A 27,752-nucleotide genomic window follows, 5' to 3' on the forward strand; every position below is an offset into this window, starting at 1 on the left:
CCGGACAATCCTGGTGACTAACTGGTCGTCCTTGACAATGAGGCTGATTACAGCTCCCGGCGATGATGCGAAAGGGGGTAGGCTGTCAGTCAAGTCCGCGTCAGCCATCAAGAGCAGGTGACATCATTATGACTCACAACAACAACTTTGGAGTTGATGTTAAAAACCTAGGAAACAGTACAAGCTGAGGTGTGGTGTAGGTAGTCTCACCCTGGCATTTTGACCAGGTGACGTTGTCACCCGGAAGGCCACGGAGCAGCACACACCACAGAAGGGTATGGAATGGGAGAATGCCGGAGAAGCCCAGAAGGAGAGCGGAAGGCCACGGAAGCTTGCGGAGGGATTTTTCAGGGCCTGGACGAATTGAGGGCTCAGACGAAAGGTAGTCACCGCCGGTGCCTGGTTATTCGGGCTCTCTAGCCGGCGACTCACCGCCGGTGCCTGGTTTTTAGGGCCATCCGGCCAACAACCACTCGGCCTTGCCGCGCCAACTTTTTTTTGCAATTCATCTCTCCGACCAAGCTTCTCCTCCGCCTCCGTTCTTCCTCTCTGGATTCACTCGACCGAGAAGAATCATCTGTTCGTCCCTCTTAACGTCATCGTTACCGGTTCTTCCTCTCTTCCTTCGGTTCCCTGGAGTATCAAGACCTCGCAAGGCGCAATTGCCTTAGTTCTTTCTTTTCCGCGTCTATCCTCATCGTTCACCCCAAGCAGCAGCTCTCTTCCTCTTCGTTTCCGCGTCGCGTCAGAGTTCTCTCTCGCGTCGTCTTTCTCCCATTGTCTCTCTCCCCCTCCGTTTTCGCCAATCGTCAGCCAATTTCCCGCCATCAGTCATCTCCCGCTTCATTTCCGGCAGCCCTCGTGCTACACTGGACCATCAGCTGCGGTATTCTTACCAACTCATCAATACTTACCAACTCATCAATATTCGTCTCCGGCACGGCTAGCTGCCCCGACACACCGACGCTTGTACGCTTGAGGAATCATCAGAATATATATCTTGATCTTCATATCGAATCACGGTATGTTGAGCATGCTTGCTTACTCCAAGCTCATCCATGTTTTTGAATGTCCATTGTCTTGATACTGACTTTCAACTCGACCAGGGCAAAATGAGTGACGTTTACGAGCAAACAGACGAGTACATCATCAACAAGAATGTCCCCTACTACGACGAACGGACCGAGGAGGACGAACTTTTCGATGAGCACAGAATGAGGAAGGGTCTCAAGCCTGTTCAAGACCGTCCATGGTGGTTTGATGAGATCCGCTGCCAGGCCACTTCTCGCTCTGATGGCGAGGTCATCGCCGAACTCTGCGCTGTCTTGATTAATCTGGACGACGCCAGGGAATGTCTTGAGTATTTGAAGAATGATGAGCGGAAGAGGTATGATGATCTGAGGGATTATGTCATGGAGGATGTGGATCTGGAGGATTTGATGAGCGAGGCGGATTTGAGCTGTCGCAACCGTTACAGCACGGTTACTTCGTTGGTGGGAGGTCTTCTCACTCATGACGGGGGGATGCGAATCAAGTGGTATAGGTCGGACTTTCCTGAGACAAGAGGCACGGGTGTGTGGGGGGAGGAGCTCAGCAGCATGAAGAACGTGCTCCTGCTTGAGGACTTTCATGTCGAGCCGGATTGGCGTGGACAGGGTCTCGGCACGAAAATTGTGCACTATGTCCTCAATCTCAACGAGACCTACTGCGGGAAGGAGGAGCTTTATCTGTTTGTTCGTCCCAGACCAGACCCTCGCGAATATTCACGCCTCTTGGGTCTCCTCAGGGGGGCTGATGTACCGGTTTACCACCAAATCACGCGCAGAGCCGAGGCCTTTTGGAGGGCTCAAGGATTCCGCCGGGTTGCAAAGTCGGACTGGTTCGCCTACACGACAAACGCAGACCATCCCTCACGGAAGCTCACCATTGCCGATGACGAAGCAATCGACCACGACCTGAAAGAGTTTGGGGTGCGTCCCGCCTGGCTCACCGTTGTGCCGGCCCACATGGCCAGACTTGTCCAAGACCTGGGCAAACAGCACACCACCGACGAGGAGTGCACCGTGCTCCTCAGGGATCAGATGCCAGAGGACCCCAACCACGAAGACTGGGGCGTGCGCGGGGAGTGTGGCAACACACTCCTCCACCTGGCCGCCGTCTCGTCCAAGCTCGAGGCGATCAGGTTCATTCTAGAGCGCCAACCGCGCTTGGCCGAGGTCAAGAACATGGGCGGGCGCACGCCCCTGGAAGCGCTCGAGCACCAGCTCGGAAAGGCGAGGGAGCGCGACTACTCGCGTGAGCGCTTTTTGGCGATTTGCGCGTGGGAGAGGAAGAACTGGAGATTCTTTGAGGATTTCCCGGGGCTCAACGACAAGGCCATCCGGTCTTGGTGCCTTCTGAGCGGCACCCCCTACATGGACGTGAGCGGCCTGGCCGTGAAGTCTGCGTCGGAGCTTGGGGAAGACCGGGAGGTTGTGCAGGAGCTCCTCGAGCTCAAGTACTGCTGCGGATGTGGGTCCTGCCTTGGTGGTTGGTTCAGCCAACGCAGTCAAGTGGTCCTAGCATTTGCGGCCAGGGAGATGCATAGTCGTCGGGTGGAGGGTTTGGAGCAGATGGGGTTCTCTCAGTGGTACGATTTGTATATCAAGGACTCGTGCGACTTTATCACCAGAGAGGAAACCACGGACAATGAGCAGGCCGCATTGTGGGTGGTGGAGGTGTTTCAACATCTGGAGTTGTGCATCGCCGGAACTGACGATACAGCCCCCATGATTCCGAATCTCAGGAACATCTTGGCCAGCATAGAGGCTGCCCAAAACGAAACCCCTCAGCCTGCCGATCTTCACAGGCGGATTGATGCCGTCATTGAAGCTACCTGCTGGTTGATTGGAAAGGCAGAGGGTACGTGGGACAACATGCATGAAGACCGGTATATAGAAGACGGCGAAGAGTTGTCGGAGGAGCTGAAGGAGCTGCCGCACTGCGATAACGACGGCTACTATTGGCCTCTCTACACTTACTGGAAGTCCCTTCGGGGCCACGAAAGCGCCTCCCGGCGAGCAGAATTAGTGAGTCTCTCCAGAAGTGAGAAAGGAAATTGTCCAAAGGCTGACATGAGGTTCGTCACAGCTTGCATAGCTCCCTTGCATACCGGAGCAAGCCCAGCCTATTCAACCCGTCATGGGGCTCCATTTTCAATGTTTCGGAGAGGAAAGCTGAGATTCCAGCCTCGTGGGCTTTGAAGAATTGGCGCCGCTTACCTGACTCTGTGAGATGCTGATCTCAGAGGTCAGTCTTGAATGTAAATACTGTAGAACCCACATACTTGTATAATCACTAGCCTCGTTGTACGCTCCGTAACAAGATTCAGACGCTTTCCATTGCAATGTTGTCCTATCATGCCGGATCTGCTTCTATAAACCTCTCACGCCATCACCATGAAAGCTGGGAGAAATCCTGGGTTTCCTTGATGTTGTGAGGCAATTTGTATTGATTAGAAAAGTGCGGGCAATTGCTTGGAATCATGTTATTGACCTTGGATTATTGTCTAATACAGAAACGCTACCCAAATCAGTGTGCCATGCCGATGCCTCGCGACAATCTACCTGCCAAGTGCTCTCAACTCTGTGCCATACCAACGTGACGAAAACCTAATGGCTATTGGTTAGCCAATGCGACCATCTTCTTCGCCGCACCGCTATCCGACTATTTTAATGCCGCCTTTCGCAAAGGTCAGACTTACCGAAAAAGCCGTCATATCACCGACCGTGACCTCACCAAATAGCTCCAGCGCCTTGCGGTCTGGCACACTCCCAAAATATTTGGTCCACAAAGCCTTGGGTGATCTGAGCTGAGCCGGCCCTAGGTAAGCTCGACTTTGGCTCAGGACTCCCATGAATAGGTCTTACTTAATGGTATTATGGTTTGATTTGGCGCACAAAGCTCACCACATCTACCGAAGCGGTTATTTATTCCGGCCCGGGTTAGAGCCTGAGGGTAGGTTCAGGGATGGGTTCAAGGGGTGTCTCTACCGACCACCTCACACCCCTCCCGACGAAATAGGTGATTGGCACACTAAAGTACCTTGGACTAATAGATACCCACCATATCGTAAACCATACCTAGAGGAATAGTCATAAAGCCTTTCAAGTGGTTGATAGGTCTTCAGATACAACTAGCTAACTTACAAGGCCTTTAAAGATAACTAATAGGCCTCAAAAGATAATGGGAAGACCTAGTAATTTGCTTTGAGGGTACAATTCACAGTATAATATGACTTGATTTACACTTGCTGTGTGTTCTTCCCGGCCGGCGACAACGAGGCTTCCGTCTCCCAAGCAGATGCACAGTTGACGTGTGTTAAGGCGATCGATTTGACCACGACGTCCAATGCCACACAGACCCAGGCAGAGGGAACAAGTGGCGCGATTCGGGGAAGTGGCGTATCGATGGTTTTGGTGGGAATTATGACGGTTTTGTTTGCCGCTATGCTTGCGTAGGCCGGGCTGGTGTAGTAAGAGTCTTGGCATCAACCGTTGCTATAGAATAGAGGCTTGACCAAGACATGCGTCAGTACCAAATAGAAACAAAGATTTTGGCACTCGGAGTGATGGCAGAAAGTGACCTGGTCAAACTGGGACCTGCATCAAAGCAAGAGAATAATGGGAAGCGCTTTGAGAAGTCGGGCGGCGAGGTAGTTGTTTGACAAGGCTTCTGGAACATCAGCCGCGGAGTCCAGGATGTGTGTTTTTGTCGCGTCATATCTCCTCGAGATCGACATCCCGCGGGCGGTTGCGGAAACATTGTCTTGGATGCTGCGCATCAGCGACTGTGGTTAGTGATACCCATCTTCGACCTTGGGAGTGGTTGCTTACCATCCATTGGGCATACTTTGATGCCCAGTAGCTTTCCGCCGTGAGAATCCGGACTGGATGTGTTGAACGCGCTGCCAAAAAAGGATAAGGTATGAAGTGGTGCCAGAGGCTGACAGTATTGGCCAATGAAGTGCTGCGTGTTAGATGTTTTTTCGTTGTGACGTCTGCCTGAGTGAGAAACCCGACTTCAACACGCAACATCAAGACCACAGAACACCAAATAGGGAATCACACTGTCGTTACCACAGATCTGAGAAGCAAAACTTAATTTTTCCTAGCTACTTTATGTTCCCTGAGCCTTTCCCGAATATTGCATACCTGCCTCAAGGTGAGACGCTCGTTGGCCCCTCCTAAACTGGCCGCTAACACATCGATGTTATAGTCTTGTAGCCACACGCCACCGTCCGCTTAGGCGAAATTATATAGCCATATTGGAGAGGCTGTAAGAAATCGAGCTCCTCCGACTGCAAGTCCTGGTTCTAGAAAGGGTGAGGGGTGTGGGCGGCCTTTCGACACCCAAATCGGCTACCTGAACGTGGGTAGAAAAGCCGACCTTCTTCTCGGCAGCACCGTGAGTCAGACCCGACAATCTGTCGCGCAAGTCCGCGTCGACTCTGGCCAGATCGCGCTCTTTGCGGATCTCACAGAGCCTTTCCTCAGTAGTGGCCAGTTGGCTCTTGAAGAATTCGACATCCTTTTTGGCCACCCCGTAAGCCTCCTTGTACTTGGCCGCCTCGTACATGTAGGCCGTTTTGTCAGCAAGGGACTTGGCCGCCTCGTCATTGAGCCTCAGCGCCTCCCTGAGTCTGCCCTCCGTGGTATCAAGACGACCCTGGACAGAGTGTAGTTGAGTCTGTGAGGCGTTGTATTTTGACTGGAGGTTGGTTCTCTCATGGTTCCAGGCTTCCTGAGACATCCTGAGTGAACCGCGGGCCTCGTTGCGCTCGACCAGGGTATTCTTCAACTCTCTCTCCGTGGACAAGAGGACTTGGCGTGTTTCGTTCAAGTTCTTCTCCAAGCGATTGTATCCGGAGGACAGGTTGCGATAGTTGACTGACATCTCATCGCGGGCCCTCTCAGCCTCGTGGAGCCTGGCCTCGGCAATTGAATAGGCACGGCGTGTGTTCTCGAGCTTGTCCAGCGCCGCCATATGATGAGCGGTGACCTCACGAAGACCGGCCTCGGCTGTTTCAGCTCGATGGGTGACAAGGTTGAATTTGTGGTTGAGGTCGCCGATCTGTCCACCCTGCTTCCTGATCATCTCCATGGCACTGGCGAACTCGGCCTTCTTCTGACCTAGATCTTGCCTGGCGTCAATCAAAGCCCTCTCGAGTCTGGCATACTCGTTGTCACCACCCAGATAGGCACCTGGCATAGAGGAACGGTTGTAAGCCATCGTAGGTTGTTCCTATGTACAAAACAGGTCAGCTCAAGCGTCTCAGACCGCTTCCAGGATAGCGGGGTGACGTACAAGACTCTAATGTCATTAGGCGTATGCACCCGACTGGATTGGCGCGCTGTTTAAGCCTGTGGATGTTCTTTCCTCCGAGGTACGTGATTCAAGAGATGGGTTGGACGGTGTGTAGAAGTGGATTGAGGAAGTGGTATATGGTGAAGAGAAGAATAGTGAAGGAGAGGGCAGTGAGGAGGATGGTGAAAAAGGATTGGGAGAGTGAATTTCTGCGCAGGAAGACAATATATAGTTTTACTCGGACGCACAGGCCAGCCTTCAGAGCCCCAATTAAACCGGGACCATCTGATATCAGGAGCAGATTGATATCTACAGAAAGTTCTAAATCTTTGATTGGGCCCCGGAAAGTTATACAGGTCCTATTCACTCAAGACTCTTGATATCGTGCCTATCTCCCGTGCCCGTGACTTGAGATAAGGATCCCGCCCAGCCTTTTCTTTGTCCATTACCCACTTCCAGAGGTGAATGCATATCAGATTGACCTATTGCTCCCGGGTCACTCCTGCAAGGAGTTAACGCTTACGGAGTGAAGAGAGGTCTCAGGATTAGTGGATAAGTCCCCGCCAGACTCCAACTTCCTGAGTGACAACAAAGCCCCAATCGCCCAACACCTCTCCCATCAATCACATCACAGCACTGTCAAAGCTTCCGCCAGGTTGACCGTCTCACCATCATCATTCCAACTATTACCACCGCCACGATGTCGCACACGACCAAACCATCCTACAGCGAGCTCGAGGGTGCTCTGATTCAAGAGCGCCAGGCCAGGACTCGGGCCGAGCAGAGGCTCCACGACCTTACCCGAGATCACCGGTTCAACAATCGGGTATACTCGGCAAACCGCCTGGTTCTTGAACTGCAAGACGCTCAGCGTGACAGGGAGCTCTACAAAGAGAAACTTCAGACGGCGGAGAACGCGGCTCGGGAGTGGCAGAGCAGAGCCACTGAGCTCGAAAAGCTCGACGCAGAGGTTTCGCACAGATGCAGGATGGAGAAGGCTTTGTTCCAGTCCTCGCTCAATTCTGCCAGGAAGATCATTGACGATCTGCAACACTCACTTGCTGCCGCAGAAGGCCGCTACAAGATTACACAGGAAGGGCTGAGGGAGGAGCGGGATGCTACCCGGCGTCGACTTCTACAGGTTGCCGCTGACCATGATGATCATGCTGCCAAGCTCAAGGAGATTGAGTACCACCCGTCAGCGAGCAGCGCCATGATGCTTGAGGGATCCAGAGGGACACTCTCTTTATCGAGCACTCGGGGAGGGGAGGAAAGGGATGCGACCAAGCCAACACTCAGGCACAAGAAGAAGTTTACACATGGGGTTTAATATGGTGGCTCACAGTGAAAGAAGTCGACAAGGACAAGAACCAACTGCGGTGCGACCTTCTGTCAACCGTCAACATCACCAACATCGGAATTCATGCTCAGCACCAGGTTGGCCTGGGTACTTATATTGCGTAGCCGTCAATATATGATACCATTCAGCCCCTGGCCTGCTCTTTTGCTTTTGTGTCGCAATCTTCTGCTATGAAAGCTCTGCCCAACCACCATCAGTCATATGACCAGACTTGAGATTTCCGTCAAGTTTGTGTGCTGTAGAACTTGGCGAGAATAACATCAGTCAAAGATGGCGAGCTGTACTGACTCACAGTTCATACTGTTTGAGCCAAGCTGCTACCCATGTGTTTCATGACTACCTATATGCTACAGCCAAGGAACCTTGAAGGGAACTGTTCCACCTTGCCTTACGGAAACTAAATATACTAACAGCTTCAAGTTTTCGTCTGCTGGTGTATTAACTACGTCAATTCCAGGTTGGCAACATGGCATGTCCCGGGCATGATATTGTGAACTGCAAATAGGGGCGAGATAAAGTAATGACCAGCCACCATGGTGCGAAACACGAAGGCTTAGTATTCACGGCGGTTGACCCTTTCGGAGTTGGCCACAGTGGCGCGGTTTTGGCCTTCGATCAACAGAGAACCCCCCGTGGTACCTGCAGTACCATATTACGATATCAGTAACTTGAAGGCACCAGGGCTTCCTTATCTGGACCCCCTCCTTCACGGCCTTATCTGGGAGTGGAAGTGAACTGTTGCTCCCGATAAGGGGATCCGGATCCCACGGACAAGGCTCACTACCAACAACTAGTGAAGGACATGAAGCAGAACGCCGAGACCTGGGAAGCCTGAGCCAAAGAGGCGCTCGCTTTGCTCGGCTGGGCCCCGCCAACCTCTGTGAGCCAGCGCCAGTTGGTGGAGGCCTTCGACGCTGGGCTGAAGGATGACGCCACAGCCATCACGAATATCGAACAAAGCAACTCCTCCTTGCAAAATCAGCTTAAGCTAGCTCGACAAGCCCAAGCCGAGAATAATATGGAGTGGCAGAACCAAGTCCAAGAGTTGACAGGCAAACTCAAGGCTGCGTAGCGAGCCCGTGCAAGCGCCCAAGCCGCCATCCAAGAGGAGTTGAATATGCTGAGAAACCGAATCACGAAGGAACAACAGGCGCACGAGGTGACGAAAAAAAAGCTTGAGAGGGAAAAGGAGTTGGCCGAGTCCCACAAGAAGGCCCTCCAGACCAAGCTGAAGGATGGGCAGACAAATCTCGAGGACAAGCTGAAGGCCAGCACGGCTGAGTGGGACAGGGTGAGGGCTCGAGAGAGAAGTCTCACAGCTAGAACAGGAGCTCGGGCCGCTCAGATATGATCTCATGGAAAAAGATGAGCCCACTCGAGAGGTGCTCTTCACCGGACAACGCGATCGCTTCAGCACTCCCAGCACTCAGTGCCAAGTGCAGGCTACCACTGCTGGGTCGATCTGGGAACTCATTCTCGAGGATGGCAAAGAGTTCATCGCTGATACTTGGGTCTATTTCTTCAACAGCTCTTTCAAGCTGGCTTGGGTCATGATTATCTGTGGGGCACCAGACAAAGGGCCCAGGCCTTCACCAGACCCACACCGGTTTGCTTTTAAGGCTAGATTTCCTTACTGTTTACTTTTAAACCAACAACCAATTACTGTATCACCAATTTGTTTACCATTTCTGGCCATTTTGGCCTCACTTTCGCAGCCACTCACTTGCCTAGGTCACCAGCCCAACATTATCTGGTGGGTTGTCATGTTGATTGGCTACCGTAGATGGCTCTGTACTGGCTGTTTATGGGACTTGGTGTATGCCAGGAATCAATAAGCTCGGCTATGAGAAGTGAGCGAGGTTTCTACAACAAGACGAATACGTTAGGGAGGTGAAAGGAGAGTGCCTTGGGTAGTTATCGTAGTTGCTGGTAAGGGTTCTCACGTCACCCCTCGTACCAACTATATCAGTCTAGTGTGGAAAGGTCCTTGTCGGTGGTCCAATACCTAGCAATTGAAGTTGTGACTGTGCCAAAACAAAATCGTTAAAGCTATGCTTATCAATCGCTCCTTTCATGTGCTTTTGCTACTATTAATCTATTCTTCTGCGGTCATCTGTTCTCAACGTCGGTTTGAGAGCTCTGGAGGTCGCTGACATGTCAGTGTTGGTATATAGGTACGAAGCTGCACCAGATGCACATAACAGCAGACCGCATGGCGATGGTCGAGTTGAGGGGCCTTTTATTTGAAATCATTACAAATCAATCTACTGGCTATCTTGGAGAGGGATACCAGTGGCATTGGGAGTAGATATTTCCTGTCCTGCCTGTCTTGAAAATCTTATCTGCCTTCGCCCTCTTCATCCTACCTGCACCTCCAGCTTGCAATCGGACCTCATATTTTCCACTGCAACCCTCATGCAGCTCGCGGTCGAGGCTTCTCTCTGCTCGATAGACGCGAGTGACACTGCGAGTTCCCACCTGGGCACCGCCAAGTCATCACTAAGCGCTACAAGGGTCACAACTCTCCGGGGCATCCGTATTTTGCTTCCAATCTCTCTCCCGGGCCCAGCACAGCTCTTGTCGACCTCCGTCCCCAGACACACAACATACCAGTCTTCGGCACAAACAACGCGAGCTAAACCTTCTCGATTCAATCTTCTTAGTAGAGCAAGATGTCCCAAACTCGCGTCCCCGGAGCTCTGGCTGGCTCAATGAGAAATCTCGCTGAGGTCGATCTACTCAAGCACCGCATTCGGGAGTTGGAGGAAAAGAAGGACCAGCACAAGGAGAAGCTTCATCGCATAAAGAGGAATGCTGAAGAGTGGGAGAATCGAGCCAAGGCCTGTCTCACGCATGATGGGTGACCGCCTCACCCAGGTCTTCGCCAACAAGATCTCCTGGACGCCTTCGACGTCGCTGCGAAGAAACACGCTGCTCAGCACAAGGAGAAGCACCATGAGCTTCAGCGCCTTCGTCAGCAGCTTGCCAGTACAGATCATGATCGTGCCAACGCCAACAAGACGACGGATTGCCAGATCCAAGCCCTGAAAACACAGTTAGCCAATGAGCAACAAGCCCGCGCCAAGACTGAAGCCTCGATGCAGGCCCAGTTGAAGGGTTTGCGCGACGAACTCAACAAGGAGAAGCAGGCCCACGAGGTGACCCAGCAGGCTGCCAAGCACTGGGAGTCTCTCCGAGCCAAGGATCTTGAGACCTTGAAGGCCCAGCTGGCGGGGGCCAAGAAAGACTACGACAGCAAGCTTGCGGAGGCGAAGAATAGGCTCGACAAGAAGGTCGTGGAGATCAACAAGGAATCCGATACCAAGCTCAAGACCGCCCAGGCTAATTGGAACCCAGAGAGAACTGCCTTGAAGGCCAATGTCGTGGAAGCTGAACACAAGGCGCTCGAGGCCAAGATCTCACTGGATACCTTCGCTTCCAACAACCACAATCTCGAATCCAGCCTCAATGTCTTGGGAGAATTGGAATCTGAGAGTCAGCAACACGTGGTTGAGCTTCGCAGGCGATACCAGGGGGCCCATGAAGCTCATCAAGAAGCCCAAGCCGAGATTCGAAACTACCAGAAGCTACTTGAAGAAGCCTTAGCTGTCCGCAACGAGGCGCTTGAGCAGTTGGAAGCCTCGAACGCTGGGGTCTACGCCAACCGCGACGTTCAGTCCCCTCATTTCGAGGAGGTTTTGAAGGACCCGGTTTGGGAGCGCATTGCTAAAGATGGCATTCGGTTTATCAGCCGATGCCTGGGCCTATTTCTGTGAGAAGCCCTTCAGAGCTATCTGGGTGCTCATGATTTGGTGGGCTGTCTTGCTGCTGCATTAATCCGTCGTTCCCCAATGGGATCCAAGAATTGGACCTGAGGTTCTCAACATGAAGACATTCTCATCATCCGGAGAAGTTACCAGTTTGCTTACAATGCGCAACCCTCGTCTTTAAGGCGGTGGACAAGCTAGTGGCAACTGGGTCGGTGGTGGGTTTGTGGATGCCGCTCATGAAGCTTGAGATGTTGTTGCTAGCAATTTAGTCTCAGCATATATCATCACACCAAAGGACCAGTGATACGACAATGCGAAGATTTTTTTTAATTTTTTTTACATGTATCGTGATATGGTTATGTACGACTTGGAGTTTGCGCGGTTTGGTCGATGGTTTGGTAGATGACTCGGTCTTCTTTTATATACCCTAGGCACCGACCCCAATTGATTTTGTTGGAGTTTCAAGCATGTGTCGCCTGTTGTCCCGAAAGTTGTATAATCAGCATCAGCGATGCGTGGACAGTGATCGAGCTCGACAACAGTGATGTGATGTCTGGATAAGATTTGGGGGCCTTGTGGGGGCATGCGTTCTGATAGGCGGGATTTTCTGCACCCAAAATAGCCCAGGGATGCCGTCAGCGCCTTGGCATCTTATCAAGCATTCTTGGCATGCGAGCTTAATTTGTGAAAGTGGGCAGGATGAACTGAACCGGCCATCAGTCGAGCAGCAAGAGTCGGAGCTTCGGTGAGGCAGATGATACTGGTCATCAGATAAGAATGAGTCCTGTGCCGCAGCTGGGAAAGCTGGTGTGCGGCCAATTCCCAGTGTCTTCTGATTGGGTGCTAAGTTACGGGCCTGTTAAGCATTCTAGCCCAGTGTCCACCAGTCGTCTGCTCTTGTCGCCAATAGTAGTAGGCACCCATCATCACCAGCACAGCCCTCCATGCCGAACTACACAATATAGGTAACAGCTGTCTACCAACCTCTCTCAGAGTTACTATTCTCGCTTTCCGTGACCACCCTTACATCGATTCAGAAGAACACTTATCAGCCTTATCAGCACGATGGGCGCAAATTACCGAACCCTGCGACTGCTGACATCGCCAAACGTTTGCTAACAAAAGAAAGAGTTCCAGTTTGCTGACGACCCGCTCCGGCGAGGTGACAGTCCAGCCGAAATGTTCCCTGCCAAACGCCAAGCTTCTGCGCCATCGCCAGAGCCAGCCTTCCCCTGTATTGCCATGGTCTCGCCTGTCATGTCAGCAACATGATACGAAGGCAGCAACCCCAGGGAGATCAAACTGTGCCCCTTTGATGCTCTCTTGCCAGAGGGTTGATAGCCACAGCTATCCCTCTTCTTTGGCACTTATGACTGCCTTACTTCTGAGCTTCTAGGAACCTCGATATCATCCATTCGTGTACGCCAAACAGACCCGGAGAGGCGATTCATACTGCCTGTCGGGCACATTACTCGGCATCTAAGACCTTTTGGCACCACCAATGACAATGGAACCAACGGGAAAAACTGTCGAGGTCTTTGGGTCCGCCCCATTGCTGGACGAAGGGAAGGGTAGCATGTCCCAACCAGGAGACAACAAACCGGACTACACCACAGCCACGACCACATATCGAAAATACATTTGGAAGAATGCCTACAAGTTCATCCGCTTCCTCATCATCTTCGGCTTTGTCGGTATCATACTCGCCATCCCGGTGATTGTAATTGGCAACAAAGACATCATCAAAAAGGAAGATGCCCTCGACGACGAACAGTTCTTCGCGCAGAGGTCTGAAAAGACAGTCTACTACATCTTCGTGTGGCTGCTGGTCACTTGGGTCTGCTTCGCCATTACGTATATCTTTGCGAGTGCCTTGCCGTTCATCTTCAGGCTGGTGGCACGTTATGTGAACCCGGCACATATGCGCTATTGGCGCATCATCAGGACATTGCGACGCCCTATCTGCATCTTTGTCACCATCTGCTGCTCCTATATTGCGTACATTATTGTAGGTCAAATCCCAGTCATACCAAAGTTTGATCTCACTGACACATGACAGACTGTCTGGGTAGATCGTCTTGAGCTTGCCATGATCTACGATCTTCCCGAAGGCGATGTCGGCTGGGTTGACCTAATCGACGACTTCCTCGAGCAGGGCACCCTCTGGGCTGGCTTCTACTTTGTCTGGAAGATCGTCATGCTCTACATCACCATCCACTTCCACAGCCGCTCGGACCACACCAAGATCGCCCACTCCAAGGATATGCACAACGCTCTCATGGCGCTCTACGAGGCCTCGATATACCTCTACCCCGTTGGCACCCCCGAGTTCACCGAGGAGGACATGATGATCAGCAACGCTACCATGGCTGGACACGGCGAGCATCGCATTCGAGCCACTCGTTATCTTGCCCGACTCGGTGTGGACTCGTATGGCATCACCTCCTTCTTCGGCAACTTCCTCTCGAGCGACCCCAAGTCCCACTGGCTCCGTCCTTCCTCGAGCTACGCCACTGTCGAGCGCGCTATTGCGAACCCAAAGTCTGCTGCCGCCTTGGCACGTCGCATCTGGATGTCCATGGTTTCTGTGGGCAAGACGACCCTCACCGCCGAGGACATCGCCGAGGTTCTCGGCCCCTTCCGCAAGGAAGAAGCCGAAAGATACTTCAAGGTCCTCGACGAAGCCGAAATTGGCGACCTCAGACTGGAAGAAATGGAGTGGACCGTCGCCGAAGCCGGCCGCATCCGCCAAAACATCTACAAGAGCATGCACAACGCAGACCACTGCATCAACACCTTCGACTGGGTCATGCTCGCCGCCCTCGCCGCCATAATGGTCTACTTCATCCTCATCTTCTGGGTCCCCTCCCTGAAATCAATCCAAGAAACCGTTAAATTCCTCGGCTTCGGCCTCACCTTCGCCGTCGGCCGAACCATCCACCATTTCCTCGCAGGCTGCATCTTCATCCTCTTCGACCACCCCTACGACATAGGCGACAGAGTCGAGCTCTGGTCCGGCCAGCAAAAACAATCCGTCTCCTTGATCGTCGTTAGAACCTCACTCCTTTACACAGTCTTCAAACGCGTCGACAACTGGATGGAACTCCAAGCAGGCAACGAATGGCTCCAGCAGTGCCGCATCGAGAACGTCACCCGCTCCGGGTCGAACCGTCAAGCGGTAAGTTTCAATATTGACGTCAAGACCTCGTTCAAAGACCTCCAGTATCTCAAGTCGGAGCTTGAGGCTTTCCTCAAGCACCCAGACAATAAGAGAGACTACCTCCCCAACCTCGCCCTCGCGATTGTTGGGCTGGGGGAGATGAACATGCTTGAGATGCGCTGCATCGTTACGCACAGGTCAAACTGGTCTAATGAACCGTTGCGCGCGGCGAGGAGTATGAAGTTCATGTGTGCTTTGGTCGCTATCACGAGGCAGATCCCGCTTGGTAGACCTGATCAGGGGACGATAGGGAGGGACTTTAACCCTGCTCACTATGTCATGATGACGCCTGAGGAGGCTAAGATGAATGTTGAGAGTGTCAAGCAACAGGCGGAGGCTGACCGGTGGGATTTCAAGAGTGGCGGTAGCAGTGGTGATGAGCCTGTTATTGATCTGAGAGGTGTGTCGAGAGATGGGGATCTGAGCGATGACGAGATAATCAGGAGTGCGATGGAGGAAGCGGAGAAGAAGAGGGTTGAGACGGCGAGGAAGGAAGCTGAAGAGTTGGCTGCGAGGCAGGCGCTTGGGAAGCTGCCGCCTTTGCCGAGGGTTGGTCCTCCCCCGAGAGTGACGGGTGGAAGCCCGCCACCGAAAACTGGGATGACCTCTGGGTTTGATCCAGCAGGTGCTCAGGGTAGTGGGGGGTTGAGAAGTGTGCCACATTATAGGGTCTAATATCGGACATGGCCTCGTGAAGAGATAATAATGTTCACATAATACTTTGCTCACCCATCTCGAAACCTAATTCATGTGGATTGTAGCGAGTAATCACATATATGTGGGAAGTGAAAGAGAGAAGGTCACGACGAATGAGAATTGGTGTGACGAGATAACCCTGAATTTCTATAGGCCAATTCAGATTCATTCAAGGAATCAAGGTACGTGGCGGTCCTGGAGGAGGTGGTAGTTATGCCAATCGGTGAGTACCTATCATGACTTGGAGTTTGCGTGGAAAAAAAACGTAAAATGCTATATGTACTTGCTACACCCGTTGACTGAATGTGTACATACAGCGGTGGGCGGTCTGACGGAGTTCCCCTTGCCCGGATTAGGTAGTGAAAAATAATAATGTGTTGTAGACTCTTTTTGTCCAGTGTAATATCATGCAAACTCCACCCTCAGCACTTCAATATGGTTGTTGTTCGTATAAGACACCACCAGCGTCTTTCCCGTCTCATCCAAATACGGGTGTGCCACCCCGGCGTACACCAACCCATCATCAATAGGCATCGCCTGGAAAATCTGCACATCCGGCGTCCAAGGCCCTTCCAAGTTGTCCGCCGTCCGGATAAACACCGCCCCACCAGCTACAACACCAAGCACAGTCAGCCGTCCGTCACTCAATCCCAAGCATCCTTCAGGTAGACTCACCAATCCCCAAATGCACCAGCAAATAACACCCCCAATACTCACTCCAATGCACCTGCCCCTGTCCACTCCCCCACATAACCGACGTCTCAGTATCAAACCGATCCAGCACCTGCTTCCTCCACCCCTTCTGCTTTCCCCAATAGTACTCATACGCCCCCAAATCAAACGCCTTCTTCGCCTTCACCCTAGCAAGGTAGTGGTAGTTGATGGTACTCCAATCCTTGATATAATCCGGCGGTCCACCCCAAATATAGATATACTCCGAATTCTCATCCCGATACGCAATCTGATCACCATATCTGGCATATTTCTTCGAGTCCCACCACCAACCTTGACTGCCGTACCGGTGTGTAACGGTAGGGACCTCGTCGATGAGCTCAACTCGCGCCACGCCAGCACCGATTAAACCGCGGGATTCATTCCCATTCTATCTTCCATCAGCACAATACGATCCCTCACAAGAGCACTGGAAACTTACCACCAGGTAATAGAGCACCCCCATCCCCGTCTCCTCGTCAACCTCACACAAACTCGTCCCCCCAAACCCATACTGGTTCGTCTCCCCCCACTCCTCATTAAAAGGCACAAACTGCAATTGATGTGGCACCGGCTCGTCGTCATTGAGATGGAGGTCCACCACCGTCAGTGGGTCGTCCGTGAGCAAAGAAATAGAATCCCGAACCATGCCGTGAAAGCCGGGCGGGTCAAGAAACATGTCTGTCACCCCTGGGGCAGCCCATAACGTGTCCCCAAAGATGGAGTACCATTTCCCTCCCAACTTGCCCGCAAACCCCAAGTCGCGGTGAGAGCACGAATTGTTGGCTATTTGGTAGCCTAGCCAGGTGACGTTTTCGATGTTGTTGGCTAGGGGGTTGGTGCCCGAGGGGAGGGTGTTGTCTATTACGACTTTGTTGGGGAGTGTTGCGGTGGCGGTGTTGTCGAGCGCGGTGGTAGTTGTGACTGCTTCCGCGAGGGATGTGACCGGTTGGGTGGTGGTGGTTGATAACGTGGAATTTGTCGGGCTGACTACTGCCACAACCACTTCAGGGGATGTCGTCGTCGTAGTCGCGTTCTGTGGTTCTGGACAGGCGTATGATCCTATCAGGCCAGAGATGATGACGGCGGTTAGCCGGTGCATCCTCGTACCAGTCATGGCTCTAGCTATGACATGGAAGCCTTAAAAAAGAACGATAGAGCAAGAAGAAGAGAATGCTGGCACCACTAGGCGATGGCCAAAGTAAACAGACCAAAAAAAAAATGTGTCAAGGGAGAGAGTTACCAGCTGGAATGAACGGGCATGTTAAATCCAATGCCAACCGACAATCAGATGAACGACAAAGCCCTCCCAGCCTCCAGTGCAAGGCACCGTCACAGCGGGCTCGTGTTGCAAAGTTGTGCCTGCCACCTCGACTGGTCACCCCTGAATCTCAGAGAACGCTATGCGGGCCAAGGAGGCAAAGTCCCGAAGGGAGGCTCGGGGTATCAGTGGTGTTACCAGAAGAAAATGCAAAAAACGACATGCGAGTCGAAGCCAGATGAAGGAAAGTCCCCGTTGTTAACCAACAGGTAAACAGCGAGTGATTCCTATTCTTTCTTGAAGGAAACCGGGGGTCCATGTTCCACGGTGCGTCTTCGTGACCCCCTGAAAGACCGTGAGCCGCATGCCTTGATGACGGCACCACAGCCGCCGACAGAAACAACAGGGAGCTTGATAGCAACTCGGACTGATCTTGAGGAAGATAAGTCAGAAGCAGGAGCGCACCCACCTTGCCATCGGTTTCTTAGTTGGTCGTGGTGGGAAGCATCGCGAGCTTCATCATGGCGATGACGTAACTGTTGTACTTTTCGCAGCAACTTTCTAGCGAGATGTGGCATTTTGTGACTGTTTGATCGGGCTCACTCAGGTAGGGAAAAGACTTGTGATTGCGGATTTCTCAAGTCGAGATACCATCAGGGCCTTGCTCTTTTGGATGTGTTGATCCTTTGTTCGAAGATGGGTTGACAGCCAGAGGGATTCGAGGTGATACAGAGGTACCTGCCAAGAAGTGAAATGGCCGAGTGGTCGAAGGCGCCAGGTAACCATGAAGAAATGTTGAAGAGATATTTTGACTATTATCCGCCTCGACACATTCCCGTGTTGTGTAACACTCTTCTCCAATCGGTGGCTGCCGTTAAACATCAAAGTTGTGTCTGTTTAACATGCAAAAACCGCCAAGATCCTAGCGGCGGCATCTGATCCTCGCCACTGCCAGTCAAGCGCTGATTGGTTAGCGATAACGCCAGCGGCATCTCCTTATCGGTAGGCCTCTTGCATCCAGGGACATTCCGCCTTTGCATGAGCAGCTGGTGCCATTATCTCACCAGGTGAGGAAGCCTGTGATTTTCTATACGTGAATTGATACCTGGGTCAGAAACAATGACGGCCAAAATGGAATACAAACCCATCCCTCCCTCCCCAGCCCGCTTCAAGCCCCAAATTATCATCCACGGCGGAGCCGGCAACATCACCCCCGAAACACTCCCACCAGACCGCTACAGTCAATATCGTGAATCACTCCTTACCATCATCGGCAAGACCCATCACTACATGTTCACTCCTGAATCCTCCACCAACACCCTCCCCTCCTCCCTTTCCACAGCAACCTACGCCGTCGCCCTACTAGAAGACAACCCCCTCTTCAACGCCGGCCACGGCGCCGTCTTTACCCGCGACGGCTACAACGAGCTCGAAGCCTCCATAATGGTCTCGCACCCAGGTTCCTACCCCAAACGTGGCGTAGGCGTCACCGGCCTCCGCCACATCCGCAATCCCATCCTCTTAGCAAAAGCAATCCTCCAACACGGAAAAGATGACCTCCTCGGCCGCCATTCCCAATCACCCTCCGCAAACATGCTCGACGTCCCCAACGCCCAAGGCCACACCCTCATCCACGGCCCAGCAGCAGAACAACTAGCAAAGCAATACAACCTCGCCATCGTCCCCCAATCCTACTTCTACACCCAAACCCGCTGGGACGAGCACACCCGCGCCCTGGAACGCGAAAGGCAAAACCCTGGAAAGAGCCTCGCCACCTACAGCAAAGAAGAATATCTCCCCCAAGGCACCGTCGGCGCCGTGACCCTAGACGAGCAAGGCATCATCACCGTCGCAACCAGCACAGGCGGCCTAACCAACAAGTTGACCGGTCGAATAGGCGACACCCCCTCCGTCGGGGCCGGATTCTGGGCAGAAGAATGGGCTGAAGAAGGGGACCCTTCTGGTCACGCAGAGTTAAGACGTCGGCCCGGTCCAGTGGTGGTGATATCTGATGCACTGAAAGGTCTCATGGCGGATTGCCTGCCTAGCCCGTTTAGCTACAATCCTGCGTTCAAGACCCCAAAGGTGGTGACTACGCGGGCGATGGCGGTTTCGGGGACCGGGAACGGGGATTCGTTTCTTCGCACTGCTGCTGCGAGGACCGTGGGGGCGATGGCTCGCTTCGGGGGTGTCTCGTCTAAGGAGGCGGTCTCGAAAGTGGCAGGACCAGGGGGAGAGCTGGAAAAGAGTGCAGGGGATCGGTGGGGTTTGACGGGTGAGGGCGCAGGGGGCATCATTGGTATCGAGATCGCGGAGGCTCGAGACGACAACGGGATGTTGCTCGATGCTCGTTGTGGCGTCCTTCAGGACTTTAACTGCGGTGGCATGTTTCGAGCATGGGTTGATAGGCGCAGCCACGCGCATTTCCGGGTGTGGCAGCCAGACGGATCGACGCCGGCTGGCTATGAGTCCGAGGATGTTTTCGGGATCGATCTAAGGAGAGCCGGCAAGAGGAGCGAACCTATAGCATTGTAGAAGATCTTGGACAAACGTGAGCATGGTATAAACAGTAATGAAATATTATTCAGATGATTGTCTCCACCGTTTTCGGCATCACGGCCATGCCCCCCCTCCACATCGAGACGTTACCAACCGATTCTATGTTACAAGGGAACGCCGCCACCCAAGATCCTGACCGTCATATATGCGTACGAAAATACACGTCCAGCTCGGCAGAAGAGGCCGGAGAAAGAGTTGAGAGGTGTTGGTAGACCAGTATGAGATTTATTGATACATTCTATGCGAGGTTCATTTCGTTGGAAGGTGGTGGTTGTGGGGCCTGGATGAACACCACTGTTAGCATGCACTGCGCTGAACAAAAGCAGTTTCAGACAGCATACTTCGAGCTTTGTGGAACCCGCCATCATCTTCTGAAAACCAATACCAACACCTTCAATGACAGCAAGAAGGACAGCGCAAGCAATGGCACCGTTTCTCGCCGCCTTGTAGCCGCCACGGATGGCGAGCGAGCCACCTGTGAAGAAACCGGCAATCTGGACTGTGTTAGCGGTCTGCTACCAACTTTAAGATTCCGTAAAAGACGTACGATGGCGTTCCATGGATCCTCCTTCTTTCTGACGCCTTTCACGGCGCAGTCGTATGTAGAGAAGAGACCACCCCAGACACCAAAGTTACCACCCAATACTGGCGCGCGCATCTTGATAGCTGTGATGGCGCCCACTCGTCTCTCGCCATAGGGACTGTTTCTGAAACCCTTGATGCCGTGCCAGATCGTACCACCGATAGCCTGAAGAGGATGTTAGTTGTATGGAGGGGTCGAGGGACTGTCGTGCAGGAGACATACACCCATGGCGAAGGCACCGCCGAAATCGTTGAGAATGACCCATGGGCAGGGATCTAGAAACCGATATTAGAATCTATGTCGATCGTTTGCAGTAGGCAAAGGGGATTCACCTCTTGTGTGATCCATTTTGATGTGTGATGTTTGGGATTACTCGGTGTAAAGGAAGGCGGCGCGCAGGACTCGACTCAACACCGACACTTGGTTATCGCAGGGAGGGAAATTGGGTGATTGTTGTCCGGAGAAGGAATCCAAGAATCGGCGATGGAGGGGTCACGGTGTGTTTGCGGCGGTCGTCGATGGTGGGTTGCCAGAGGCGTCGTTATCGTCCAAATCTCTCGATTCTGCAAACTTCGGCTTGATGATCTCAGAAGCCAAAAAAATTACAGGGATTGTGCCGTGCACAGACCAGTTCCTCCACCAAAGGTAGCACCAAGACAGTGCGAGAGCCGCCCCGCCGTTATCGGCGACGGATAAGAACCTGGTTTCGATAAGAGTTGCCGGTGGGGCAGGGGACCTTGAGCTTATCGGACAGTGGGCAATTGGTGAGAGTCACAGAGGAAGGTACATAACCCCGCTGACAAGAAACAGCTAGCTTTCCGGCCGGTGTCACTCTCTAGGCTAGTGCAGGGGCAGATGTGATGATGCTATCGGCGCGGCGCGAGACGGGGAAGATCTCATGAAGCCGGAGTTTCTCAAGTCAGGTTCAGCTGTGATGTGTGCTGTACACTGTACATAGATACAGTTGGCAAACGGGTGACCTCGTGACCACGCTGTGCTGCCGAGACAATCCCACATCATTGGCGGCGTCGTGGTTCGTCCCCCAAGGTCGATCTTGGAGAGGATAGATGCAGTAGGGACATGCGGTGTGGTCTCACCCTCGCCCCTGGGCGAGAGCAACAAAAGAAAGTCAGGGGGCTAACACGTTTTGAGCCATGTGTCCCATCGCCGGGCCTCGTAAATCTCGCACCACAATCGGGGAATGGCATTTGCTTTGTCGAGAAGCACGCGTCGTGGCGTTTGATGCTTCTTGCCGGCCCGGGACGACCTTCCCATTGGGTATATGAATAGGAGCTGTCCCTCAACCTCATGCCACCACTGCTCCCAACCTTCTGCATATCTTTGCCTATCGACATATCTCCCGCAAGAGCGGTGAGATGCCTCCGTCCTTCTTCTTTCGACCTGTTCGCGGTGGTTTATGAGAGCCGTCAGGAATGGTGCACTTCAACCCTGATCTCGCGTCATCCGCCCGGCCCAGCAACAATCTGAAGACACGGTGTAACATGGACGAACTCGGAGAGCCCGGACCTCTGTCTCAGCAAGGAGAGTGTGTACAAAAGACAGAGGCCACCGACAACGGCCCTGTTAGACCTGTCCCCCAGAACTTTGTTTGGCGTTTGTATGGGAGGAGCAACAGCAGTTCGACATCTGTGAAGGTGAACCCCGGCGATATGGCTCTCGGCGTGCCCGTCCTTCGGGAGACGTTCGATCCCTGGCGATGCCACGACGGCCACGACGAAGATGATGGAGGTTGCAAAGGATGCATCAAGATCAACAAAGCTAGGGCCGCGGCTGCATCTCTTGCCACGCCGCTGGCTATGGCATCCATGCCATCCCACGCTGGCACCACCGGTAAGTTCTGATGTCTACTCTGCCTGTTCAACCGTTTCAACCGCTGGCCTGGCTTTGTCCCCCGCAAAACCCCCACACCCTTTCTGCCTGCCCCGTAAAGGTACCTTACCAGCCCGCTGGACACATTTTCGATCGTCCCACCGTGGGGTGCATCCGTCCCTTCTCTTTGGGGCGTTTTAATCCTGTCATGGAATTTGGGAGGCCCGGATCTGCGGGTCTTTGTGGTGGAGTTGACCCTGAGACGTGGGGCAGGGCATCCTTGTGAAAGCTGTTCTAGGCTGTTGCTAGCGCGGGGCTGTCCCCGTTCACCGGCCATGACAGTGTTTTCCCCGGAAATGTCGTCAGAGCAACTTTCCATGTCCAAATAAAAGTCAACGTTCGTCTTTTGGAAGAAATACACTTCAGCCTTCTGTTGGGATTGCACGGCTGAATTTTTTATTGAATTGTGCTCATGCTGACAATCTCTACCCAATCTCTCAGATCTAACCGCGACAATGGCTTCGCTCCAAAGCCGTGAGCTTGACGACAGTTGCCCTGATGCCGCTCCCGATCAGCTCCAAGAGCTCAGACACGATGGCTCGGTCCTCGCCCTGGCCGTATCCGACAAGTACATATTCGCCGGCACCAGCAAGGGGGAGATTGCCGTATGGTCGCTAGGCACCTTCCAGCCAGTGCAGACAATACAAGCCCACAAGCGCAGCGTGCTCTGCCTGCTGTTAGCTGACGACTTCAAGTACCTGTTCTCGACAGCCTGCGAGCCCATCATAAATGTCTGGTGCCCCCGAACGTTTACACGCCTCTACGAGATCTACAGCACATACGATGTCGGTGATGTGTTCAGTGTCGCATATTCGCCACAACGAGAAATCGTATACGTTGGCACACAAACACAGGACATCCAGTGGATCAGCCTGAAGGACCCAGAGCGAAAGTCCTCCCACGAATCGGCCCACCATCCCGATCGACGACAACATAGATTTTTTGACTCGCGCGCGGTTGGCGGGACATCAACACCTCGACGGACCGAGGAATTTTACGCCCTAATACCCACGGCCGAACAGGTGCTAGAGATTGACTCGGGTGCAATTCGACAGTATGCGCACTACGGCTGGGTGTTCTGCATGCTGGTGGCCAAGGGTCCAACGGTTCTGGTCGATTCGGATGAAGAGGTCTTGATATCGGGTGGGGGCGACGGCAGCATCAAGCTGTGGAAGTTGTGTGATACCGGGCCGGACTACGAGGACGGTAATGTTGTTACAGGCGACATTGAAGAATTGATGGTTCTCGGGGAGGATGATAGCGAGTCCGTCATGTCGCTTGCCATTGATGGGTCCTTCTTGTACGCCGGCAAGCTGGGCGGTATCATCGAGCTATGGGATCTGGACACGAAGCAGAAGTTGAGGGTCATCAAGGCCCATGACGGGAACGTCAATGTTCTCAAGATGAGCTTTGGGCTTCTCTGGAGTGGAGGAACTGGTGGTTCTGCATCGGTAAGACCTTCATGGGCGCCCAAAACGACGCTGAAGCTATCACTCACTGACACGACCAACAGAAACACAGCACAGTTCATTATGGTAGAGACACCAACGGTGCGGCGCAGAACATTAGTCAAAAGTACCAGTGCCTGAGTCGATGGAAGGCTCACGACGCCAAGATCCTGTCTTCTGCCACAGTCGTTCACAACAGCGATCAGCTATTCCTCACTGGTGCCAATGACAACACGGTCCGTGTTTGGCGTGTTAACGGCATGCCATCCCAGACCGAGGACGGCACAGGGCCAGCTGAGGATATGATGATCCAATCGCTGCGGGAGTTCATCTCTTACAAGACTGTCTCGTCCCGGCCTGAATTCACCGAGGACTGCCGCAAAGGTGCCACCTTCCTCGGGTCTCTGTTCAAGCGACTGGGCGCTCAAGTGGAAATGCTCAGCACCGGCTCCTTGCACAACCCCGTGGTGTACGCCAAGTTCAGCGGCAAGCTGGAACCAGCGGAGAAGCGCAAGAGGATTCTGTTCTACGGTCACTACGATGTTGTCCCTGCTGATATGAAGGGGGACAACTGGCAGACTGATCCGTTCAAATTGTCTGGGCGAGATGGCTATCTCTATGGACGCGGTGTGAGCGACAACAAGGGACCCATTATTGCTGCCCTGTATGCCGTCTCGGACCTGCTGCAAGAGAAGGCTCTCGACTCGGACATCATCTTCGTCATCGAGGGTGAGGAAGAATCCGGTTCGCGAGGATTTGCTGAAGCCATCCATGACAACAAGGAACTCATCGGGCATATCGACTATGTCCTTTTGGCAAACAGTTACTGGTTAGACGACGAGGTTCCCTGCCTGACATATGGCCTTCGTGGTGTACTTCATGCTACCGTCTGCATTGACTCCAAGCACCCTGATCTCCACTCTGGTGTTGATGGCAGCAATATGTTATCGGAGCCGCTGACCGATTTGACGCTGCTTGTCAGCAAACTCAAGGACCGCAAGAACCACGTCAACATTCCAGGTTTCTACGACGGCATTCTTCCCCTGACCAAGGAGGAGGACCTTCGGTATGATGACATTGCCAACATCCTGATCCGACGGAATCCAGCAAACGGCCCTATTGAAGCTCTCAAGCGCAGTCTCATGGCGAGATGGCGCGAGCCCAACCTGACAATCCACAGATATAACGTATCTGGACCAGACGGCAGCTTGATCAGCAGCCACGCCACGGCCAATGTCAGTATCAGACTGGTCCCCGGCCAGGAGGTGGACGAGGTGATCAAGAACCTCAAGTCATTCCTCAGGGAAGAGTACGAGCAATTCGAGAGCGACAACACCCTCACCATCAGGATCGACAACAAGGCCGAGCCATGGCTTGGTGTGCCTGGAAACTACATCTTCCGAACCCTGGAAGAGGCAGTCATGAGGGCCTGGGGGCCAACGGCATCCGAGGACAGCAACAACGGTGTCTCTGTCGCGTTGCCACCCAATGGAACCAACGACGAAACTGCGCCAAAGACACGGAAGCCTCTGTATATTCGTGAGGGTGGTTCTATCCCACCGATTCGGTTCTTGGAGAAGGAGTTTAACGCTCCGGCGGCTCATCTGCCCTGTGGTCAAGCGAGTGACGCGGCACATTTGGATAACGAGAGGTTGAGGGTGGTGAATTTACAGAAGAGCAGAGAGATCTTTAGTACCGTGTTCCGCAAGTTGTAGGATGCTTGTGGCAGTGGAATGGGCAGATCAAAATGGCGTTGGTGAGATGGGAGAGCTTGGAGTTTTCAGTAGTTTTTGAGTTTCTGGGTCAGAGTAGCGTCATCAGCGAATAGGATATTTGTTTGGACAATACTGAACCTGTAAGACAGATATTTGTCCAAGAAGGCACATGGAAGATTCGCTGTCTATTGTAGTTAAAACGTCGAATAGCCAAAGCGTCCTTTTACTAAGGATTTAATTCAATTCTCCACACTGCTACTTCCATATGGAAGGTAAGATAATTGTAGATCTCCTATTAAATTTTTTTTATTTAAATCTAATTAATATAAAATCGTGAACGGTTTTACCTTAATAACGTGCGTGATAAGCGAGTGAAACAGATAAGCAAGTGAAACACGCCCCACGGCATTGAGCACCTTCTATCTTCAACCACAGATTTGTCCACGTTTAATAACGGAACAACCTTCGTATGAAAGCAGGCTTTTTCTTGCCGTAGCAGCTCTCAAAAACGATAATAATCTTGGCCTTCGAGCTGCAGCAAAGATCTACGGTGTTGATCTTGCAACACTAATGCGTCGACGCGATGGCAAACCTGCACGACGCGATATTCCAGCCAATTCGCGCAAGCTTACGGATCTAGAGGAAAAAACGATTGTTCAATATATAATTGAGCTATGTACACGCGCATTTCATCCCCGGCTTGCGTATGTGGAAGATATGGACAATCGATTGCTACGATGTCTACAACTTCGATGAGACTGGGTTCATGATGGGTATTATCTTCGCGGGCATGGTAGTTACAACTTCTGATGGCCGTGGCAAAGCCAAACAGGTCCAGCCTGGCAATCGTGAGTGGGCTACGGTTATTCAGGGCGTAAATGCTCTGGGTTGGGCTATCCCACCATTCATTATCTTAGCCGGGCAATATCACCTCGCCAATTGGTATCAAGAGTGCAGCCTTCCAGCCACCTGGCGCATTGCAACAACCGATAATGGCTGGACTACCAATGAGAAAGGCATGGATTGGATTCGGCACTTCGATTTCCACACGGCATCTCGTACGAAGGGCAAATGTCGGCTGTTAATCCTTGACGGCCACGAGAGCCACCACTCCGAAGAATTCGAAACCTATTGCCAGGAGCATAACATTATTACACTATGTATGCCTCCGCACTCCTCCCATATACTTCAGCCATTGGATATTAGCTGTTTTGCGCCATTACAGAAGGCGTACAGCCCCCAGATTGAGCAGTTGATGCGGATGAACATCACACACATCAGCAAGTTGGAGTTTTTTTGTGCGTTTAGTGAAATGGTGAGAAACACACAAATACAACCAAGACACCACAAATATACCCTCAACAGGTCCCTGAATGAATACACCTGCGTGACAGTGGCTCGCTCGCAGGCCGCACTTCACGCAGGACAAAGAAAAGACACTATGGGCTCGCAGGCCACATAATAAGCACCGGAATGGCCTGATCAGAGGGCCAGAATTGCCTGCACGCGTGCAAGGCTCAAAATTCGAAAGAAACAAAAGTCGATGTCCTGTCTAAAATAGAATGCGAGCCGCAGACTGGTTTTATACATGACCCCTGAACCCCCGAATCCTCCGAGAGCCCCACTTCCTTACTCAAACCCTAAGGCCTGTGAGCCGCACCCCAAACCATTAGAGAAGCATTTTTTGCTTCGATCACAGAAAAGAATATCCAGGGTGGTTTTGCTGGAGCCGGCCTTGTGCCGTACGACCCAGCGAGGGTGATATCTAAGCTAGATGTACGCATTCGGACTCCAACACCTCCAGCCTCGAGCCCAACCACGGCACTACCTTGGGTTTCTCAAACGCCACACAACCCTCGGGAGGCTACCTCACAGTCAGCGCTTATCAAAACTCGAATTTCTAACCATCAGGGCAGCTCTCCAACCTCAATGCTAGCCGATGTGGACCAATTTACTAAGGGAGCAATGGGTATAATGCACGAGGTGGCTCTTCTCCGTGCAGAGGTCTCTTCGCTATGCAAGGCCAATGAGGAGCTTAGTAAGAGACGGAGAGCCAAAAAAACACGTGTGCGGCTTGGAGGGTCACTTACTATACAAGAGGCACAGGATCTACTGGATCAGAAGGCTGTGGGTGAGCAGGTAGCCCAGGAAACACGACAAAATAGTGGTGGTGCAGGGGGGTCTCGTACGAAGA

General features: G+C 52.7%; 9 protein-coding genes across 9 annotated transcripts; 6 read left to right on the plus strand and 3 right to left on the minus strand.

The window, feature by feature from the left end:
* Window positions 1-1,058: 1,058 nt before the first annotated feature.
* Window positions 1,059-3,242, plus strand: QC762_405730 (uncharacterized protein; the record flags this gene model as incomplete). The annotated part of the gene is made up of 1 exon (XM_062890023.1): window positions 1,059-3,242. The coding sequence occupies one exon, from the start codon at window positions 1,059-1,061 to the stop codon at window positions 3,240-3,242; it is 2,184 nt and encodes a 727-aa protein (XP_062743954.1).
* Window positions 3,243-5,292: 2,050 nt separating this feature from the next.
* On the minus strand, window positions 5,293-6,609 carry QC762_405783 (uncharacterized protein; the record flags this gene model as incomplete). The annotated part of the gene is made up of 2 exons (XM_062890028.1): window positions 6,346-6,609; window positions 5,293-6,242 (listed from the first exon to the last, which is right to left on the minus strand). Exons 1-2 carry the CDS (start codon window positions 6,359-6,361, stop codon window positions 5,293-5,295), a joined length of 966 nt encoding a protein of 321 aa, XP_062743955.1. The 5' UTR covers window positions 6,362-6,609.
* A 436-nt stretch (window positions 6,610-7,045) lies between these two features.
* Window positions 7,046-7,675, plus strand: QC762_405785 (uncharacterized protein; the record flags this gene model as incomplete). Its single annotated transcript, XM_062890029.1, has 1 exon — window positions 7,046-7,675. The coding sequence occupies one exon, from the start codon at window positions 7,046-7,048 to the stop codon at window positions 7,673-7,675; it is 630 nt and encodes a 209-aa protein (XP_062743956.1).
* Window positions 7,676-10,803: 3,128 nt separating this feature from the next.
* On the plus strand, window positions 10,804-11,481 carry QC762_405788 (uncharacterized protein; the record flags this gene model as incomplete). The annotated part of the gene is made up of 1 exon (XM_062890030.1): window positions 10,804-11,481. One exon carries the CDS (start codon window positions 10,804-10,806, stop codon window positions 11,479-11,481), a length of 678 nt encoding a protein of 225 aa, XP_062743957.1.
* Window positions 11,482-12,214: 733 nt separating this feature from the next.
* On the plus strand, window positions 12,215-15,497 carry QC762_405790 (uncharacterized protein). Its single transcript, XM_062890031.1, has 2 exons — window positions 12,215-13,483; window positions 13,535-15,497. The coding sequence occupies exons 1-2, from the start codon at window positions 12,977-12,979 to the stop codon at window positions 15,368-15,370; spliced, it is 2,343 nt and encodes a 780-aa protein (XP_062743958.1). The 5' UTR covers window positions 12,215-12,976; the 3' UTR covers window positions 15,371-15,497.
* Window positions 15,498-15,712: 215 nt separating this feature from the next.
* QC762_405800 (uncharacterized protein) lies at window positions 15,713-18,218 on the minus strand. Its single transcript, XM_062890032.1, has 4 exons — window positions 17,833-18,218; window positions 16,545-17,164; window positions 16,067-16,493; window positions 15,713-16,002 (listed from the first exon to the last, which is right to left on the minus strand). Exons 1-4 carry the CDS (start codon window positions 17,939-17,941, stop codon window positions 15,797-15,799), a joined length of 1,362 nt encoding a protein of 453 aa, XP_062743959.1. The 5' UTR covers window positions 17,942-18,218; the 3' UTR covers window positions 15,713-15,796.
* Window positions 18,219-18,494: 276 nt separating this feature from the next.
* On the plus strand, window positions 18,495-19,898 carry QC762_405810 (uncharacterized protein; the record flags this gene model as incomplete). Its single annotated transcript, XM_062890033.1, has 1 exon — window positions 18,495-19,898. One exon carries the CDS (start codon window positions 18,495-18,497, stop codon window positions 19,896-19,898), a length of 1,404 nt encoding a protein of 467 aa, XP_062743960.1.
* TIM17 (translocase of the inner membrane) lies at window positions 18,537-21,219 on the minus strand. Its single transcript, XM_062890034.1, has 5 exons — window positions 20,838-21,219; window positions 20,728-20,780; window positions 20,470-20,670; window positions 20,264-20,416; window positions 18,537-20,202 (listed from the first exon to the last, which is right to left on the minus strand). The coding sequence occupies exons 1-5, from the start codon at window positions 20,851-20,853 to the stop codon at window positions 20,161-20,163; spliced, it is 465 nt and encodes a 154-aa protein (XP_062743961.1). The 5' UTR covers window positions 20,854-21,219; the 3' UTR covers window positions 18,537-20,160.
* Window positions 21,220-21,267: 48 nt separating this feature from the next.
* On the plus strand, window positions 21,268-25,801 carry QC762_405830 (uncharacterized protein). Its single transcript, XM_062890035.1, has 3 exons — window positions 21,268-22,356; window positions 22,837-23,846; window positions 23,909-25,801. The coding sequence occupies exons 1-3, from the start codon at window positions 21,939-21,941 to the stop codon at window positions 25,556-25,558; spliced, it is 3,078 nt and encodes a 1,025-aa protein (XP_062743962.1). The 5' UTR covers window positions 21,268-21,938; the 3' UTR covers window positions 25,559-25,801.
* The last annotated feature ends 1,951 nt before the right edge of the window (window positions 25,802-27,752 follow it).

The sequence above is a fragment of the Podospora pseudocomata genome, chromosome 4 (assembly GCF_035222375.1).
Source record: "Podospora pseudocomata strain CBS 415.72m chromosome 4, whole genome shotgun sequence".
Classification (NCBI taxonomy): Eukaryota; Fungi; Ascomycota; class Sordariomycetes; order Sordariales; family Podosporaceae; genus Podospora; species Podospora pseudocomata.